Source organism: Anolis carolinensis, unplaced genomic scaffold, assembly GCF_035594765.1.
Source record: "Anolis carolinensis isolate JA03-04 unplaced genomic scaffold, rAnoCar3.1.pri scaffold_7, whole genome shotgun sequence".
NCBI lineage: Eukaryota > Metazoa > Chordata > Lepidosauria > Squamata > Dactyloidae > Anolis > Anolis carolinensis.
The window spans coordinates 20,024,202-20,043,045 of record NW_026943818.1 but is presented as its reverse complement, the minus strand read 5'-3'; the positions used below and the strand labels follow the sequence as shown (position 1 = coordinate 20,043,045).

Genomic DNA, 18,844 nt, shown 5'->3' with positions numbered 1-18,844 from the left:
AATGATAATAATAATATGCTAGAGTTGGAAGACATCATTTGATACCTCCCAACAGAAGGCCTTCCAGCTTCTAATTAATAATAATGTGCTAGAGTTGGAAGACACCATTTGATACCTCCCAACAGAGGGCCTTCCAGCCTCTACTTAAGAATAATGATAATATGCTAGAGTTGGAAGACACCATTTGATACCTCCCAACAGAGGGCCTTCCAGCCTCTACTTAAGAATAATAATATGCTAGAGTTGGAAGACACCATTTGATGCCTCCCAACAGAGGGCCTTCCAGCCTCTACTTAAGAATAATAATATGCTAGAGTTGGAAGACACCATTTGATACCTCCCAACAGAGGGCCTTCCAGCCTCTACTTAAGAATAATAATATGCTAGAGTTGGAAGACACCATTTGATGCCTCCCAACAGAGGGCCTTCCAGCCTCAATAATAATAATAATAATAATAATAATAATAATAATAATAATAATATGCTAGAGTTGGAAGACACCATTTGATACCTCCCAACAGAGGGCCTTCCAGCCTCAATGATAATAATAATATGCTAGAGTTGGAAGACATCATTTGATACCTCCCAACAGAAGGCCTTCCAGCTTCTAATTAATAATAATGTGCTAGAGTTGGAAGACACCATTTGATACCTCCCAACAGAGGGCCTTCCAGCCTCTACTTAAGAATAATAATATGCTAGAGTTGGAAGACACCATTTGATGCCTCCCAACAGAGGGCCTTCCAGCCTCAATAATAATAATAATAATAATATGCTAGAGTTGGAAGACACCATTTGATACCTCCCAACAGAGGGCCTTCCAGCCTCAATGATAATAATAATATGCTAGAGTTGGAAGACATCATTTGATACCTCCCAACAGAAGGCCTTCCAGCTTCTAATTAATAATAATGTGCTAGAGTTGGAAGACACCATTTGATACCTCCCAACAGAGGGCCTTCCAGCCTCTACTTAAGAATAATGATAATATGCTAGAGTTGGAAGACACCATTTGATACCTCCCAACAGAGGGCCTTCCAGCCTCTACTTAAGAATAATAATATGCTAGAGTTGGAAGACACCATTTGATGCCTCCCAACAGAGGGCCTTCCAGCCTCTACTTAAGAATAATAATATGCTAGAGTTGGAAGACACCATTTGATACCTCCCAACAGAGGGCCTTCCAGCCTCTACTTAAGAATAATAATATGCTAGAGTTGGAAGACACCATTTGATGCCTCCCAACAGAGGGCCTTCCAGCCTCAATAATAATAATAATAATAATAATAATATGCTAGAGTTGGAAGACACCATTTGATACCTCCCAACAGAGGGCCTTCCAGCCTCAATGATAATAATAATATGCTAGAGTTGGAAGACATCATTTGATACCTCCCAACAGAAGGCCTTCCAGCTTCTAATTAATAATAATGTGCTAGAGTTGGAAGACACCATTTGATACCTCCCAACAGAGGGCCTTCCAGCCTCTACTTAAGAATAATAATATGCTAGAGTTGGAAGACACCATTTGATGCCTCCCAACAGAGGGCCTTCCAGCCTCAATAATAATGATAATAATATGCTAGAGTTGGAAGACACCATTTGATACCTCCCAACAGAGGGCCTTCCAGCCTCAATGATAATAATAATATGCTAGAGTTGGAAGACATCATTTGATACCTCCCAACAGAGGGCCTTCCAGCTTCTAATTAATAATAATGTGCTAGAGTTGGAAGACACCATTTGATACCTCCCAACAGAGGGCCTTCCAGCCTCTACTTAAGAATAATAATAATATGCTAGAGTTGGAAAACACCATTTGATACCTCCCAACAGAAGGCCTTCCAGCCTCTACTTAATAATAATGATAATATGCTAGAGTTGGAAGACACCATTTGATACCTCCCAACAGAGGGCCTTCCAGCCTCTACTTAATAATAATGATAATAATAATATCCTAGAGTTGGAAGACACCATTTGATACCTCCTAACAGAGGGCCTTCCAGCCTCTACTTATTTATTATTTATTTGCGACATTTATATCCCGCCCTTCTCACTCCGAAGGGGACTCAGGGCGGTTTACAAGTATATATACATACAATATATTATATTATATGACTATATTGCAATATTATTAGTAATATTGCATGTAATAAAAATATACAATTATAATAGTGAATTATAATTATTATTACATTGTGTTATATCATCATCATATTATTAATATTACATGTATATACAATATATTATAATAATACTTAATAATAATGATGATAATAATATCCTAGAGTTGGAAGACACCGTCCAATCCCTCGCAACAGAGGGCCATCCAGGCTCTATTGAATAATAATAATTATCATAATAATATCCTAGAGTGGGAAAACACTGTCCAATCCCTTCCAACAGAAGGCCATCCATCCTCTGTTTAGTAATAATAATAATAATAATGATATCCTAGAGTTCGAAGATGCCACCCAACCCTCCCGACAGAGGGCCATCCAGCCTCTACTTAATAATGATAATTATAATAATAATAATAGCCTAGAGTTCGAAGACATAATCCAACCCTCCCGACAGAGGGCCATCCAGCCTCTGTTTAATAATAATAATAATATCCTAGAGTTCGAAAACGCCATCCCACCCTCCCGACAGCCATCCAGCCTCTACTTAATAATAATAATATCCTAATTGGAAGACACCATCCGATCTCTCCTGATAGAGGGCCATCCAGCCTCTACTTAATAATAATTATTATTATTATTATAGCAATCACCTAGAGTTTGAAGAAATACTCCAACCCTCCCGACAGAGAGCCATCCAGCCTCTGTTTAATAATAATAATAATAATAATAATGATAATATCCTAGAGTTTGAAGACACCAACCAACCCTCCCGACAGAGGGCCATCCAGCCTCTACTTAATAATAATAATAATAATAGTAATAATAATAATATCCTAAGTGGAAGACACCATCCAATCCCTCCTGACAGAGGGCCATCCAGCCTCTACTTAATAATGATAATTATAATAGTAATAGCGTAGAGTTTGAAAACATAATCCAACCCTCCTGACAGAGAGCCATCCAGCCTTTGCTTAATAATAATAATACCCTAGAATTGGAAGGGAGCTTCAAGGGCCATAGAGTCCAACCCCAAGAAAGCCGCAATCAGATCCCTCCTGGCAGATGGCCATGCACACTCTATTAAAAAAGCAACGAGGCCTTGTTTCAATGTCTCCATAATTTGCTTTTTTTTAGGATAGCGACCTGTTGAAATACACTTTGAAGCGCCTGGTTGTGGGATTAGGAGCCACGCGAGAGGCATCCCGTCCTGGATTCAGCCTGGCCTTGGCACAGGTGCAGAGCTGTTTATTTATTATTATGTATTTATGTATTTATTTGCAATTATTGTACAGAAGATCCCTGGCAGACATGATGAACATTATTTAAAATGTCTCATAGAGGGAAGTAGCTAAGTTTCAATAACAACAATAATGCATTTTATTACATATAGTAGTGATAGAATTAGTATAGTAGTGATAGAACTACTATAAGGAGGTATATTATTTATTATTTATTTATCTTATTTATTAGTGACATTTATATCCCGCCCTTCTCACCCCGAAGAGGACTCAGAGTGGTTCACAAGTCATATGTATATACAATATATTATATTATTCGCATAGCACAATATAAGCATTATATTGCTATAACACTATATTGTAATATTATTAGTAATATTACATGTAATATAAATATACCATTATAATAGTGTATAATTATTATACTGTATTACATTATAATATTACTATTATATGCATATACAATGTGTTATATTATTAGTATAGTATAGCATTGCGGATGATTTTATTTATTTATTTGCGACATTTATATCCCGCCCTTCTCACCCCGAAGGGGACTCAGGGCGGTTTACAAGTATATATACATACAATATATTACATTATATGACTATATTGCAATATTATTAGTAATATTGCATGTAATATAAATATACAATTATAATAGTGAATATAGTGGATTGTAGTGGATCATGTTTTCATCTACTCGTTTTGATATCTATATCTGCAGATAAAGGAAGCCCATAATGATGGTTGCATATTCTGAACTTCTGGTTTTAAAATATTTTTAAAAAAATATTAATATTTTAAACTCATTGTCTGTGACCGTAATACAATTCATTCACTCATTCATCTGTCATTGGATTGGTAATTTCACTGTGCAGTTGCTTCCTTCCAAATTCCACAATTAAACTGTGATGATTGCATTTCCTGGAAAGTTCTGATAGTGAAGTATGTTTTCTTCCTTCCCTCCAGGTTTTGCAAGGTTTGGAAGAGATCCCCCTCCTCTCGGCTCTGGAAGAAATCAAGGAGAAATACAGTCTTGGCAAAGTGAAGAAGGTAAGATGAGAGGCAGGATATACACACATATACATACATATATACACTACTCAGAAAAATGCATAAGTCCTGGAAGCCTTTGAGGATAGAATGCTGTTGCCACCCCCAGTTTTAACTCATGGTTTTTTTTCCCCCTTGTCATTTTAGAAGCTCTTCCGAAATGCTCTATTTGGAAACTTCTTTGGAGTCTTGGCTCTGTTCCAGTCGGGACGTCTTGCAAAGGTAAAGCTGCTTGGAATCTCCTTGCAGGCGAGAAAAAAAGCGGGGTATAAATTCACACAATAAATAAACATAAAGCAACACAATCTGTAGAGCTTAAATGGCACTGAAATGCTTTTAATGTAAGCCCTTTGGAGTCTCCTTGTGGAGAGAAAGAAGCAGGGTACAAACAAACATAACAACAACAACCATGTAAAGAGCAGCAGGTCTGTTGCCCTTTGTATAAATAAAGTCTTATTATTATTATTATTATTATTATTATTATTGTGGCTTTAATTTTCACTGTTTCATTATACACAAATGTGCAATCAGTATACGCAGATCCACTTTCAAGCTTGTCCTTACAGTGAGCCACGCAGGAAAGAGAAAGATGGGACCTTTCATCCCCCTTTTATAGCCCCTTGCTAACAGGTCATCATTAAGGGGCAATGACTGATGCAACCCCGTGTCTCCTGCCCATCTCTGTATCCCGATGTATTTTCTCCCTTAGGAGCCCAAGGCCCTCGCCGAATGTGTCCAGCTCCTCCAAAGCCTTTCTGAGCATCATGCCCACCTGAAGGACCTCCCCCGCAAGACGCTGGCGGACATTGTCGCCGAGGTAGGTCTCAATGGCAAGATCACAGACCTCTCAAAGCCATTGTGTTGCTTTGTTAGGCTCATCCTGGTCTGTGTTGACGCTGCAGCCAAAGGGCCCTTCCTCAGTCCCAGAGGCCTTTGGCTCTTTCGGAGAGGCATTCTGCCTTTTCCCCAGCCTGGGAATTCAAGGAAGTTGGCTCACTTCTGGCTCGTTGATCTTAGATCCCGGAAACCGTGTTTGAAGAGGTGCTCTTTAGCGTCTTGGAAGACGAGCTCAGCTCCGCTTTCCACACCCCGGGGCAGCTGTACCTTTTGCTGGTGGGCATCCAGAAGTTCCCAAGGGTTCTCCGTCCAGAAAAGCTGAAGGCGCTCTTAGGCACGTCTGCTGTCGTCACCGAGGAGAATGTTCCCCGGTAAGTTGGAAAGAGAAGACTCAAAAATATTATTATTATTCTCTATGAAACAAGCACAAACCACTGAAATATGGAAACTTCCAGTGGCTTGATGGCAAAATGTCTTTATCATTATTTTGTATGAAACAACCATGAACAATCTTCACCGTCTAAGCAAACAGGTTGAGACTTACCCTTCCTTTGCTCTTCCCTCGAGACTGGTGGAGGTGTTGAAAATGGCGGCCAAGACTGAACGCAAGGATCGGGTCCTTCCGACCGTCGGCTTGGACTTGATGAAGGTGGCCCTGAAGGAAGGCCGCTTTGAGCTCTTCTGGACAGACGTCGTGGAGAACGGGCTGCTCGCGGACCACGCCGGGCCCTGCAGGTATCACGAATAATCCTTTTTGAACCTTAAAAATTGTCTTTTGATCCATTTTAGTGGGGTAGATTGCTACCAGACACTTTCAGAGAAAGAAATAAACACACAGACTCCAGTACTGGTTTATCATAATAGCTATATTGGTTACCGTATATACTCAAGTATAAGCTGACCCTAATATAAGTTGAGACACCTAATTTTACCAATTGACCCGAGTATAAGCCGAGGGTGGAAAATGCAGCAACTACGGGTCAGTTTCAAAATAAAAATAGATCCCAATGAAATCCTTGCAGTATTTGAAAGCCCTATGTTCATATATATCTAGACATCTCTATATGTAGATAATTATGTCTGTATAGGATTTGCAAAGACTTGCAAACATGTGAGGTGAAAATTCATATATAAAATAATGTATACACATAGATACAGATATACAGGTACATGGGAATCTCTAGCTGACTATGTGTATATAAGATTTGCAAAGCCTTGAGGGGGAAATTCATATATAAAATTAATGTATATAGATAGATAGGTACAAATATAAAGGTTTGCAGGGGGATTGCAAAGGCTTGCAGGGGGAAATTTCTATGTTATCTAGCAGAGATTAACAAATATTTCAGGGGGAAATAAGATTAATGTATATATATATATATATATATATATATATATATATATATATATATATACAGTAGAGTCTCACTTATCCAACATAAACGGGCCGGCAGAATGTTGGATAAGCGAATATGTTGGATAATAAGGAGATATTAAGAAAAATCCTATTAAACATCAAAATAGGTTATGATTTTACAAATTAAGCACCAAAACATCATGTTATACAATGAATTTGACAGAAAAAGTATTTCATTACACATTAATGCTATGTAGTAATTACTGTATTTATGAATTTAGCAGCAAAATATCACAATGCATTGAAAACATTGACTACGAAAATGCCTTGGATAATCCAGAATGTTGGATAAGTGAGACTCTACTGTATATTCTTCTTCCTGACTTGCAAGGGCTTCTTTCCCTTTTCAAAACATTCCCTTGGTTAAGAGCAAGGAAGGCTTTGGAAAAGTAAACACTGATAAGGGAGGGTAAGATGAGAGATTAATAATAATAATAATAAAAAGATGAGAGATAAATATACCATATATTGCTTGACCTTGACCTGATTATAAGCTGGGGGAAGGCTTTTTCAGCTCATAAATAAGGGCTAAGAAACTCGGCTTATCTTTGAGTATATACGGTTTACAGAAAGCTCTATCGGTTCCAAAACAGATATTGTTTAACATCCTTAAGGAGCCGTTGTTTCTGACTTCCTTAAATTAAAAGAGTCATTGTCTTTCACAATGTAAACATGTGTTTACACCAAACGTTCCCAGGTCAGTTATATCAATTCAGCAATTTTCATGCCACAATTAATGAAGTCTTCACCTCCTTTGTTTCTCCATAATTCCCATTGCGTGAGATTCAGTTATAGGATGGTATCTTCAGTCTTCTTGCCAAGCCATAATAGGCCCTAAACCAGACCCAAATGTGGAGATTCTCTGCCTTAGCCATCATCTTTTTTTTAAAAAAACCTTTGTGTTTTGTTCTTTCCTAGTTATATGTGCTACCGGTTGCTGGGCAGCGCTCTCCCGCTCTTATCCCTCAAGCAGCTCAAGATGGTTCTTCAAGGGGAAGTTATGCGACACTATGGGATCCATGTTGTGTCAACGAAGGTGAGTAACGACAAAATCTGTCTGTGGGGGATAAAGCATGTTAATGTGGGATTTGTGTATTGATAGTGTTTAAATGCAATTTGTGTCTTGCTTTTATTGCAACTGATTGCATCATCCAGAGTGTAACATAGTATGGAAAGAGTTAATTGTCAAGAAGCTGTGTGGCTGAACTAGGGAGTATCCAGACACAAGTGTGTGCATTATTGATTGCGTCAGTTCAGTCGAGATCTGTCTGCCTAGGAGTTGAGTTCTGTTTGCCTAGAGTTCAAGTCCTGTCTTCATCTGTCGTCTCTTTCAGTAAAACTTTGTAAATAGTTTTACCAACGTCTCTGAGTGTATCTTCATTCTGCACTCCACTGATTCCATCCAACTACTGCTGCACTGCTAATACTCTGACAAAGCATACTTCACTAAAAGTGAAGACACTGTGGCCCAATATTTTTTATTTTTTTTAATTATTATTATTTAGTATTAATATATTTATATTTATTTACAGTATTTATATTCCACTCTTCTCACTTCGAAGGGGACGCAGGGCGGATCACAGAACATACATATGTGGCAAACATTCAATGCCGTTTATACACTTCCAAGACAGACAGTTGTACATAGATAGAGGTATATAAATATAGGCTTTTCCTATCTTCGGCATCTTAGAGGATTGTGCTCCTTTTCGGCTATGGAGGGGTGCTGTTGCTCCATCTTCCTGCCGAAGATCTTTGTTCGCAAACTTCCTCCATGATCATATTGGTGGCATTTTCCTGGCATTTCCTTATGGGTGTCTTAAAATACCTCCCCGCTTTTTAAGCGGTATCTATTTATCTACTTACATTTTGCTTTCGAACCGCTAGGTAGGCAGAAGCTGAGCTAAAGGCCATGCTGACCCGGGCTTTGAACTGTCAACCTTTTGATTGACAAGATTTACTGCAGCTGGGGGATTAACCTGCTGTGCTAAATAATATAATAATAATATATTATTATTATTAGTAGTAGTAATAATAATAATAGTGGAGCCCCTGGTGGCGTAGTGGATTAAAGCCTTGTGACTTGGTTGGGTTGCTGACCTGAAGGCTGCCAGGTTTGAATCCCACCCGGGGAGAGCGCGGATGAGCTCCCTCTGCCAGCTCCAGCTCCATGCGGGGACATGAGAGAAGCCTCCCACAAGGATGGTAAAAACATCAAAACATCCGGGCGACCCCTGGGCAACGTCCTTGCAGACGACCAATTCTCTCACACCAGAAGCAACTTGCAGTTTCTCAAGTTGCTCCTGACATGAAAAATAAATTAGTAATAATAATAGTAATAATAATAGTAATAAAAAGAGAGACCAGAATTCAGTGGTCTGTTGGGCCCAAATTGCAAAGGGCATCTTAAAACACTTCTGTCAAGTAATAGAAGTTTTTTGGAGAAGCATTTTCACTTTCTCAAATTACGCTGAGCTGCTGCATTGCAGAAGTAGACATAAATACAACATCAAGGAAAATCAGAAAATGGATCAAAATTAAAAAAAAATACAAGCAAGATATAAAACTCATTGGATTAAAATTGGGAAGAAAAAGTTTGTGCTAATAACTAGCATCGAACTAGGGGCTTTGCAGATCTACAGCCAAATTCCTTCCCATTGAATTGTTCCCGCATACGAGGCTACCATAGGGAGCAAAGGAAGCCACAAAAAAAACCAAAAACAAAGGGAAGGGAGAAGATAATAATAATAATAATAATAATAATAATAATAATAATAATAATTTTATTTTTGTACCCCGCCACCATCTCCCCAGAGGGACTCGGGGCGGCTTACAGATATAAAACCAGCATACAGTAATATCAAATACAAAAACACACAAATAAATTTAAAAATACAAGCAAGATAAAGAAGATAGGAGTAGATTACAAGATGAAAGCAGAAAGAGAAGAGTGGCGAGTTTAAAAGATTTGGATGGAGAATTTTGATAAGTTCATGAGCTCTGATAATAGGAGTTTCCCATGCAAAACGTTACAGCTGCTTTTCTCTTGCGGATGTCTTTTCAGCTCCCCAACAGGTTTAAGTTTGCCCCAGAAATGGAACTCTTGGTGAGCTCGTTCCTCGAAGGCTGCGACGACCCGAAGAAGCAGTTGGCCGTCATGGTGGGCTTCTCCACCCTCACCAACCACGGCTACCCTGTGGTGCCCAGCTTCTGGAGGGTGGTGAGGCATTTGCTTCCCGACACCCTGCTCAACTACATCAGCTGGATCAAGAGCATGTTTCTGGCGCCGGACCTCGACTGCTGCGTGGAGTTTGCCACCAAGCGGCAGGAGCAGAACGAGAAGAAGACGGACACGTAAGTCATTTCTCTCGGGATTTGAATGTGACCATATTTGCATTGTATTTTCGAAGGCTTTCAGGGCCGGAATCACTGGGGTGTTGATATGTGATTATTATTATTATTATTATTATTATTATTATTATTATTACTACTAGCTTTTATTTATTTATTTACAGTATTTATATTCCGCCCTTCTCACCCCGAAGGGGACTCAGGGCGGATTACAATGAACACATATATGGCAAACATTCAATGCCAACAGATAAACAACATTCAGTTTTAGACAGACACAGAGGCATTTTAACATCTTTCCAGCTTCACGATTCCGGCCACAGGGGGAGCTGTTGCTTCACCGTCCATTGGTGGCTGTTCTTCCTCTTCTTTTCCTCGTGAGCAGTTTTATGGTGTTGTAGATTAGTTAAATTAGCCTCCCACATAAAGCGTCCCTAAATTTCCCTACTTGACAGATGCAACTGTCTTTCGGGGCTGCTAGGTCAACAGCAAGCCGGGGCTATTTTTATTTTTAATGGTCGGAGGCTTAACCCGACCCGGGCTTCGAACTAATGACCTCTCGGTCAGTAGTGATTTATAGCAGCTGGTTACTAGCCAGCTGCGCCACAGCCCGGCCACACGTTGCTGTGGCTTATGGGAATCATTTGTTGGTCAGGTGGAATAGTAGTGAATAGCCTTGCAGCCTCAAAGCCTCGCCGTTTTCTTCTTATGGGAATCCTTGTTTGGTTAGTTGGAATGCAACGGAATAGGGTTGCTGCTAGGAAGCCTGGGAACTTGCATTCTAGGGGAATGGGGTTTTTTTGGCTGCTAGAATTGCAACAAATAGCCTCACTGCTTCAAAGCCTGGCTGCTTGCTACCTAGGGGAATCTTTGGTTGGTCAGCTTCAATAGTACGAGTAGTATTGCTACTCCAAAGCCTGGCCACCTTCTCCAAAGGTAAATCCTTTGTTGGTCTGGTTGAATTTCACTGAATAGCCTTGCAGCTTCAATGCCTGGCTGTGTTATGCCTAGGGGAATCCTTGTTTGGTGAGCTGGAGTAGCACCCTCAATCTTCTGACTGGCAGCCAGGGGGAGAACGGCTCTTCCTCATCCTCTGTAATTTGGACTTTTTTTCTAGGTTTTTTTTTTATTGAAAGACATAGATTGCATGACTATGTATTTTGTGGCCAAATTTGGTGTGATTTGGTTCAGTGGTTTTGTTGTTTTCTCCATGGGGAAAATGCACATTACATTTTAATATATATTAGCTGTGCCCGGCCACACGTTGCTGTGGCAAAGTGGTGGTGGTATTGGTTAAAAATTGTTGTGTAATTTTTATTTGACGTTATTTGTATTTTTTAATTAATTTTATTGTAAGTTATCTTTTTATTTATTATACTTTATTATTTTCTTGTATTATTTTTAGTTATTTTCTGTTATAGTATTTTATTGTATTAATTTTTTAGTGTTTAATTATTTTTAGTGTTTTTTATTATTTTTTATTGGGTTGCTAGGAGACCAAGTTGAAGGAGCTTAGCCTTCTAACTGGCAGCAATTGGATAAAAGCAATTATTCCTTTCTCTCTAATTAGGACTTTATTTTTCTTTTCTTTTTGTTGTATCAACCTAGAGGCATGGATGATGGGTTGTGTTGTCAAATTTTGAGGTTGGGGGGCCTGTAGTTTTGTTGTTTTGTGGGTCGCCGTGATGCCATCACTCTTTTATATATAGAGAAGATAGATTAATAATAATACATTTCTATCCCACTTTTGTCCCATGGGTAGGATACAAAATTCATACAAATACATCCAACCCCAATGCATAATCAGTTAAAACATCATATCCCAATATAAAAACCCAGTTAACATATCAAATAAAACAATTTAAAACTTACAGCAAGCACTGTTTAAAGATATCCATAACCTCCGGCCACTGAAGTTATTTGTCAAATATTATCAAAATATTTATCAGACTGGCAGTGCATTTGAAATGTGGTGCAACATGGTGGTCATGAACCAGCATCAGGTTACCATCACATTTACTTGCCTGGATGTCCGTTGGCACATTTGCCAAGACATTACTTCAAGGCTTCTCTTAGGAAACGGTCTTGGTCTACATCTCTGTGTCTCTCATTCCTCCCGAGTCCTCAGCTTTTACTGTGTTTCTTACACTTAAGAGCAGCACTGTCACTCTCAGCTAACAGATATCTGGCAAAATGTAAACAAAGCTTGGGATCTTCCATTAAGATCCTGGCCCTCGATGGTGATACATATGGCATGACTCCTAGGGGGTTCTTGGTTGTGTTTCTGATATGGCAGGAATTGTGCAGTCATTCCTGGCATTCCTCCCTCCCGGCACTCCTTGCTAGGGTTGCTGGGATTTGCAATTCATCAAAGGAGGTAGGGCCATACAGTATAATATCCAAAAGACAAGACAAGGGGATTCATTTCTTTCTGCTCATGCAGCGAATTGACGGAGCACAGCGTGACACGCCTGAGGAAGTGGCTCATCGCCCGTCTTGTTGGGATCGCTGAAAATCCACAGATAAAGAGGGAAGAAGAGTTTGTGACTGATATTGCCAGGTAAGAGAGGGTGGCGGGGTACTATATATATATATATATATATATATATATATATATATATAATTATTATTATTATTATTATTATTATTATTATTATTGACAGAACAACATAGTCTGACACAGCAAACAAGATAGATATGCTGGATTTCGTCGAACACTTCCCAAGCGTTTAGGACTGTGTGATGTATTTTCAGATGATGCACGCACATCCCAGTAGGGTGGCCTTTTGCAGTTGGCAGATCGTAATTTATTATTTATTATTACAGTAGTCTCACTTATCCAAGCCTCACTTATCCAAGCCTGTGGATAATCCAAGCCATTTTTGTAGTCAATGTTTTCAATACATCGTGATATTTTGGTGCTAAATTCGTAAATACAGTAATTACAACGTAACATTACTGCGTATTGAACTACTTTTTCTGTCAAATTTGTTGTATAACATCATCATTATTATTATTATCATCATTATTATTATTATTTGAAACACAACAAGATGGGTCCACAGCAGACACTCTGCTGGCTGTTGTATTGGATCACACGTCAGACACTTCCCAAGTGTCTATTATTATTATTATTATTATTATTATTATTATTATTATTATTATTTATTATTATTATTATTATCATTATTATTCATTTGGCAGCCCATATTAAGACATCTCTGCCTTGGTCTTCCAGGTTCTGCTTCTTCCATGCATTTTTCAAGACCAGGAAACCAACTTCCAAAATACCAGAGACGGAAACCATCCCCTCGGTGCCTCTGAATGAGTCGACTCGTGCAGTGACGGCAGATTCATTTTTCAGGTATTGGCTTTGCTGCCTCACCAACCAGCTCAGTATGTCGACTGGAGCTTCTGTAGCTGTCTGTTGATCCCAAGGGTGGGGACACCCTTCCCTAGATTTCCTATTGTTTTGTTCATTCTGTTAGGGTTTTCTGGGTGTTACGGAAAACTACCCAAGAGCAGCAGAGCATCCAAAAATATACAGAGATGGGATATTTATGTTTGAGCATTCAGCTCACAGCAAGCAGAGCACGAAGTGCCATGTGGCTGTAAAGAATCTAGAGCTTAGGAGGCAAACATGCCAAGTTCAATCTTTAAAATCACAAAAGGTTTATTTTCAGAAATAATAAATACCCAAGAACAGGAGAGCATCCAAAAATATACAGAGATGGGATATTTGGAGATACAGTCATTAATTAATCAGCCCCAGAGGGTTTTTAATAATCTATCCTGTATTTATTATGATTTTACCATTTATGTGTTTTAAATGCAATTTTTATCCTGTATTTTTGTTTTAATTGATATATTGTATTACTGTTTTGTCTTTTTATAGTGTGATTTGTATTATGTTGCCTATATTTTGTCCTAAGTTGTTTGGGCCTCTGCCCCATGTAAACCGCCTCGAGTCCCTGTGGGGAGATGGTGGCGGGGTATAAATAAAGTTTTATTATTATTTATTATTATTATTTATGTTTGAGCATTCAGTTCACAGCAAGCAGAGCGTGAAGTGCCATGTGGCTGTAAAGAATCTAGAGCTCGGGAGGCAAACATGCCAAGTTCAGTCTTTAAAATCACAAAAGGTTTGTTGTATGTCTTTCGGGCTGTGTGGCCATGTTCCAGAAGTATTCTCTCCTGACGTTTCGCCCACATCTATGGCAGGCATCCTCAGAGGTTGTGTGGTATAGATAAACTAGTCAAGGAAAGGAAAAAAATATATATCTTTGGAGAGTCCAGAGAGTTCACAGATATATATATATATATATATGTATATATTCCTTTCCTTGCCTAGTTTATCCATACCTCACAACCTCTGAGGATGCCTGCCATAGATGTGGGCGAAACGTCAGGAGAGAATACTTCTGGAACATGGCCACACAGCCCGAAAGACATACAACAACCCTGTCATCCCGGCCATGAAAACCTTCGACAACACACAAAAGGTTTATTTACAAAAATAATAACTACCCAAGAACAGCAGAGCATCCAAAAATATACAGAGATGAGATATTTATGTTTGAGCATTCAGCTCACAGCAAGCAGAGCGTGAAGTGCCATGTGGCTGTAAAGAATCTAGAGCTCAGGAGGCAAACATGCCGAGTTCAATCTTTAAAATTTACAAAAATAATAACATTTCTTCCTACTAAATAACTTGGCCTGAACTATACTAACTAGCCTCATCTCTCTAAGTGTTCCGAAGAGAGGGAAAAATCTCTGAACACTACATCTCTCCTTACACACAAGCAGAGTGATATCTCAAAACACACAGCACACACCAAGATGTGAAAGTAGAAAGTCAAAGACAAAAGGCATGCCCCTGCCAAGTATCCATTCTACATAATAATAATAATAATAATAATAATAATAATAATAATAATAATAATAAGGATAAGAAGAAGAAGTTTATTTATATCTCGCCACCATCTCCCCTGAAGGGGACTCGGGGCGGCTCACAGAAATATCAAAAACAAATTAATAACAATGTAGAATAAATCAATAAACAATAACATAATAATAATAATAATAATAAAACTTTATTTATATACCGCCCTATCTCCCAGATGGGACTCAGGGTGGTTACAGTCATAAAAGCAACACAAACATTACATAACAACATAATACACATTATTGAACAAAGTAAAATAATACAATTATAACAATCAATCACACTTACATGACCAGATCAAGGGGACATGCACCAGTTATAATATTTAAACATTGACCAGAAGAATGAAACACTTACTAAAAACACAGAATTAAAAACAGTGAGGTTGTAATAATAGATCAGCAAAGTGTACATCCTAAGTTGCAATCTCAGAAATACAAATAAAGTGCCACAGATTCATTTGAGGTCAATTTGGGATGAGAGGAGCCCTGAGCTAATATCAATAACCAGGAGAAGTGTGAGGAATATAACTATGATTATAATCAATCAGATTGAGAGCAGAAACAGAGAGGAGAGAAGAAATAGATACATTCCAGCTGTCATTCAGGAGACCAGGGTGAAGGGATTTCCCTCAGCCTATTCTAAGCTAACTACCTCCTCCTCATTGAGGACTGGAGACTTGGGCAGTGTGGGGTTGAATTCCGACAGATGCGACTATTCCACAGAGGTGGTTATTTGATGAAATGCAGTAGTCATGAATAGGAAATGCGGTGTGTTTTCTGTGTGGAGGATGCTGGGCAAAATCTGAGAAGGGGAAGGGGGGTTTTTATAAATTTTATTCTTCTCTTTCTGACTGCGACTTCTTTCTCAGTTTGCTTCAGCACCTGAACACCATGCCTGCCCTGGGGGAGTCAGCCGAGGCAGAAGAGATGCGGAAGAAGCACCTCCACGGCTTGGCGGCCAGCGGGGAGCCGTGGATCTACCTGGCCGTCCAGTACGCCAATACTCTCCTCTCCAACAAGAAGCACGTCGAAGCCGTGGCACCGTTCAGCGAAGAGGCCCAGTTCGCTTGGGACCGGTAAGAGCTGCTGATGGGGTCTCAGCTGTGGAAAACATGTACAGACAGTCCCTGAGTTAAAAATGCCTGATTTACAAACGATTCCTAGTTAAGAACAGGACTGAGACCACAGGAAGTGAGAGAAGGGAAATCACCTCCTAGAAGAATTATCATCATGGGGAAAAGTTTTATCCCCAAACTTTATTTCCACAACAAGCCACATTTCCCAAAATGTGGGAAATGTGGCTTGTTGTCAAATTCTCTCACTTTTGACTATTTTGAATCTTAAGGCACATAGCATGGGTAATACGAGCTTTTTGTTGACCAAATCAAGTGTTGTAGTCTGGCAAGCATCACAGGATTCAGAGGAAGAAGCATTAGGGAGAATTGCAGACAGGTCAGGCTGACCCGGCTGATGCTTTGCATTCTTTTGATCATTCCTAGGCACCTGGAGAAACTGAAAGTATCATTTTCCTGGAGAAAAAGCTTTGGGAAGATGAGGTTGAGGAGGTTTCAAGGGAGTGTAGGTTAGATTTGAGAACGCAGGGCATGAAAAGCAGGCAAACTAGGTCTTCCCAGCGATTCTGAGATAAGGTGCCTTAGACATGATTTCATGGGAACCTGGACGGGCTTAAATTAATTCGCTTTGGCTTCAAGCATCCCAGAGGAGACAATGTATCTAAATGGGAAAAATCTCTTATTCCTATTTCCAAGTTCCTGATTCTTGAATTGTCAAGATTCACGTTTTGTGTTCCTGTCTTTGCCTATGTACCTTTGAAGACTTTGCCTGGGAGAGATTCCTGTGTTCCTGTTCATGGAAATTACCTTGGATTATTTCTGTGTTTTTGGATTTCTTGGTTCTGAGATTTTCCCTTCTATTTTTGAATTACTGTTAGTGAACTCTGGCTTATTTCATATATTGCATCTTATATCCTGACTGCCTTATTTGGATTTGACCTTTTTCCCTTTTTATATTCTTTCTTCAATAAACATTTTATTACTGGACTACTGGCCTCTAATGGGGTGCTAGGTGAAATGGCGTCTCACTGCTAGGGTGCAACATCAAGGCTGGGGAAAAAATGATGAGATAAGGGCTATTTCTGGATGGTTTGCCCACCCCATCTTAAGAAGAGAAAAAACAACAGCAAATCTCCCCATTCTCGTCAGGGCGGCAGGATGGGTTTGGGTCAGCTTGGTTGGCTTCCCTCCTTTGTTTTGCCTCCCGCCTCCCTCCCTGCTAACCAATGCCAGAGGATATTAAATCCTATTGCGGCAAGGTCTCCTACATCTTTGACCATTCTCCTTCCCCGCAGGATGCTGCAGACGGTGGAAGCCCTTCGGAGGAGAGAGCAGAAGAGCCTCACCTTGAAGACCACCGCCTTCCAACACCTCTTGCTGCTGGTGGGCATCCACCTCTTCAAGGTAACGCCAGGCTTGATGGACGTGTGTGGCTTTGAAGTGTAACTCTCGTATTTCATCACGTAATAGTCGCACTTTTTAATTACCCCTTTTTGTTGGGAAAAGGAGGGTGCGACTATTATGCGGTGGAAAAAAATAGGTGCCTTCTTTTTGCTAGATTCTGAGGAGGGAGGGAGAGTTCTGTGTTAAATAATAATAATAATAACTGCAAAAGGCCACCCTACTGGGATCTGCACGCATCATCCGAAAATACATCACACAGTCCTAGACCAGGGGTCCCCAAACTAAGGCCCGGGGGCCGGATGCGGCCCATCGAAGCCATTTATCCGGCCCCCATGGCACAAGGGCATAAGGGGGTTGGACTAAATGACCCAAGGGGTCTCTTTTTCTCTTACAACCATTATTATTGTTGTTGTTGTTGTTGTTGTTATTAACATTGAGGCTGGGTGGCCATCTGTCAGGGATGCTTTGCTTGTGTTTTCGGTGCACAAAGGCAGAAGGGGATTGGACTCAATGGCCCAAAGGGTCTCTTCCAACCCTCTTTTTATTATTATTGCTGTTATTTATTATTATTATTATTAATAAAAATAATAATAATAATAATTGCTTGGTGGCCAACTATATTCCAGCCCTCCAACAGTCCAAAGGATTGTGAACTGGCCCCCTGCTTAAAAAGTTTGGGGACCCCTGGTCCTAGACACTTGGGAAGTGTTCGACTTGTGATTTTGTGATACGAAATCCAGCATATCTATCTTGTTTGGTGTGTCATACAATAAAATAATAATAATAATACCTTTCTCCTCATAGCTCAAAGTGGGCTAGAACATAGCTAAAACACATAATCGATATATTAAAATACACAGTACAAAGATTAAACTAGTGAACACAAGACTTGAGTTTAAAACTCATGATTAAAACTAACTGGGTCATTCTTCTGTCGGAAGAGATGGTTCTTAAAACTCTTTCGGAGGGAAAGAAGGAAGCAGAGAAGAAGAAACTTGTGTAATAATCCATATTTGCTTTTTGGTCTCTTCTTTCCTTCTCTGCTTTGGATTTACCCCCGATTAGTCTCCTGCTGAGTGTGTGAACCTCCTGAACGACCTCCAGAACTGCACCAAGAGAGCCTTTGGAGAGAAAACTAAAAAGAAAACCTCCGTTTCTGCTGGTAAGTTCCATTCCGAGAAGATTGTCTTGGGGTTGTTGTATGTCTTTCGGGCTGTGTGGCCATGTTCCAGAAGCATTCTCTCCTGACGTTTCGCCCACATCTATGGCAGGCATCCTCAGAGGTTGTGAGGTAACCACACAACCTCTGAGGATGCTTGCCATAGATGTGGGCGAAACGTCAGGAGAGAATGCTTCTGGAACATGGCCACACAGCCCGAAAGACATACAACAACCCTG

General features: G+C 39.8%; 1 protein-coding gene across 1 annotated transcript in view; it reads left to right on the top strand.

Annotated features, from left to right (window-relative positions):
• Positions 1–18,844, top strand: part of mybbp1a (MYB binding protein 1a) — a 52,661-nt gene that overhangs the window by 10,300 nt on the left and 23,517 nt on the right. The window contains exons 3-15 of the mRNA XM_062960678.1: positions 3,258–3,356; positions 4,334–4,417; positions 4,565–4,639; positions 5,127–5,234; positions 5,435–5,625; positions 5,822–5,989; positions 7,590–7,707; positions 9,736–10,025; positions 12,466–12,582; positions 13,261–13,386; positions 15,839–16,045; positions 17,338–17,446; positions 18,512–18,608. Coding sequence (XP_062816748.1) covers positions 3,258–3,356; positions 4,334–4,417; positions 4,565–4,639; positions 5,127–5,234; positions 5,435–5,625; positions 5,822–5,989; positions 7,590–7,707; positions 9,736–10,025; positions 12,466–12,582; positions 13,261–13,386; positions 15,839–16,045; positions 17,338–17,446; positions 18,512–18,608 — 1,789 coding nt within the window. The remainder of the gene's footprint in view (positions 1–3,257; positions 3,357–4,333; positions 4,418–4,564; positions 4,640–5,126; positions 5,235–5,434; positions 5,626–5,821; positions 5,990–7,589; positions 7,708–9,735; positions 10,026–12,465; positions 12,583–13,260; positions 13,387–15,838; positions 16,046–17,337; positions 17,447–18,511; positions 18,609–18,844) is intronic.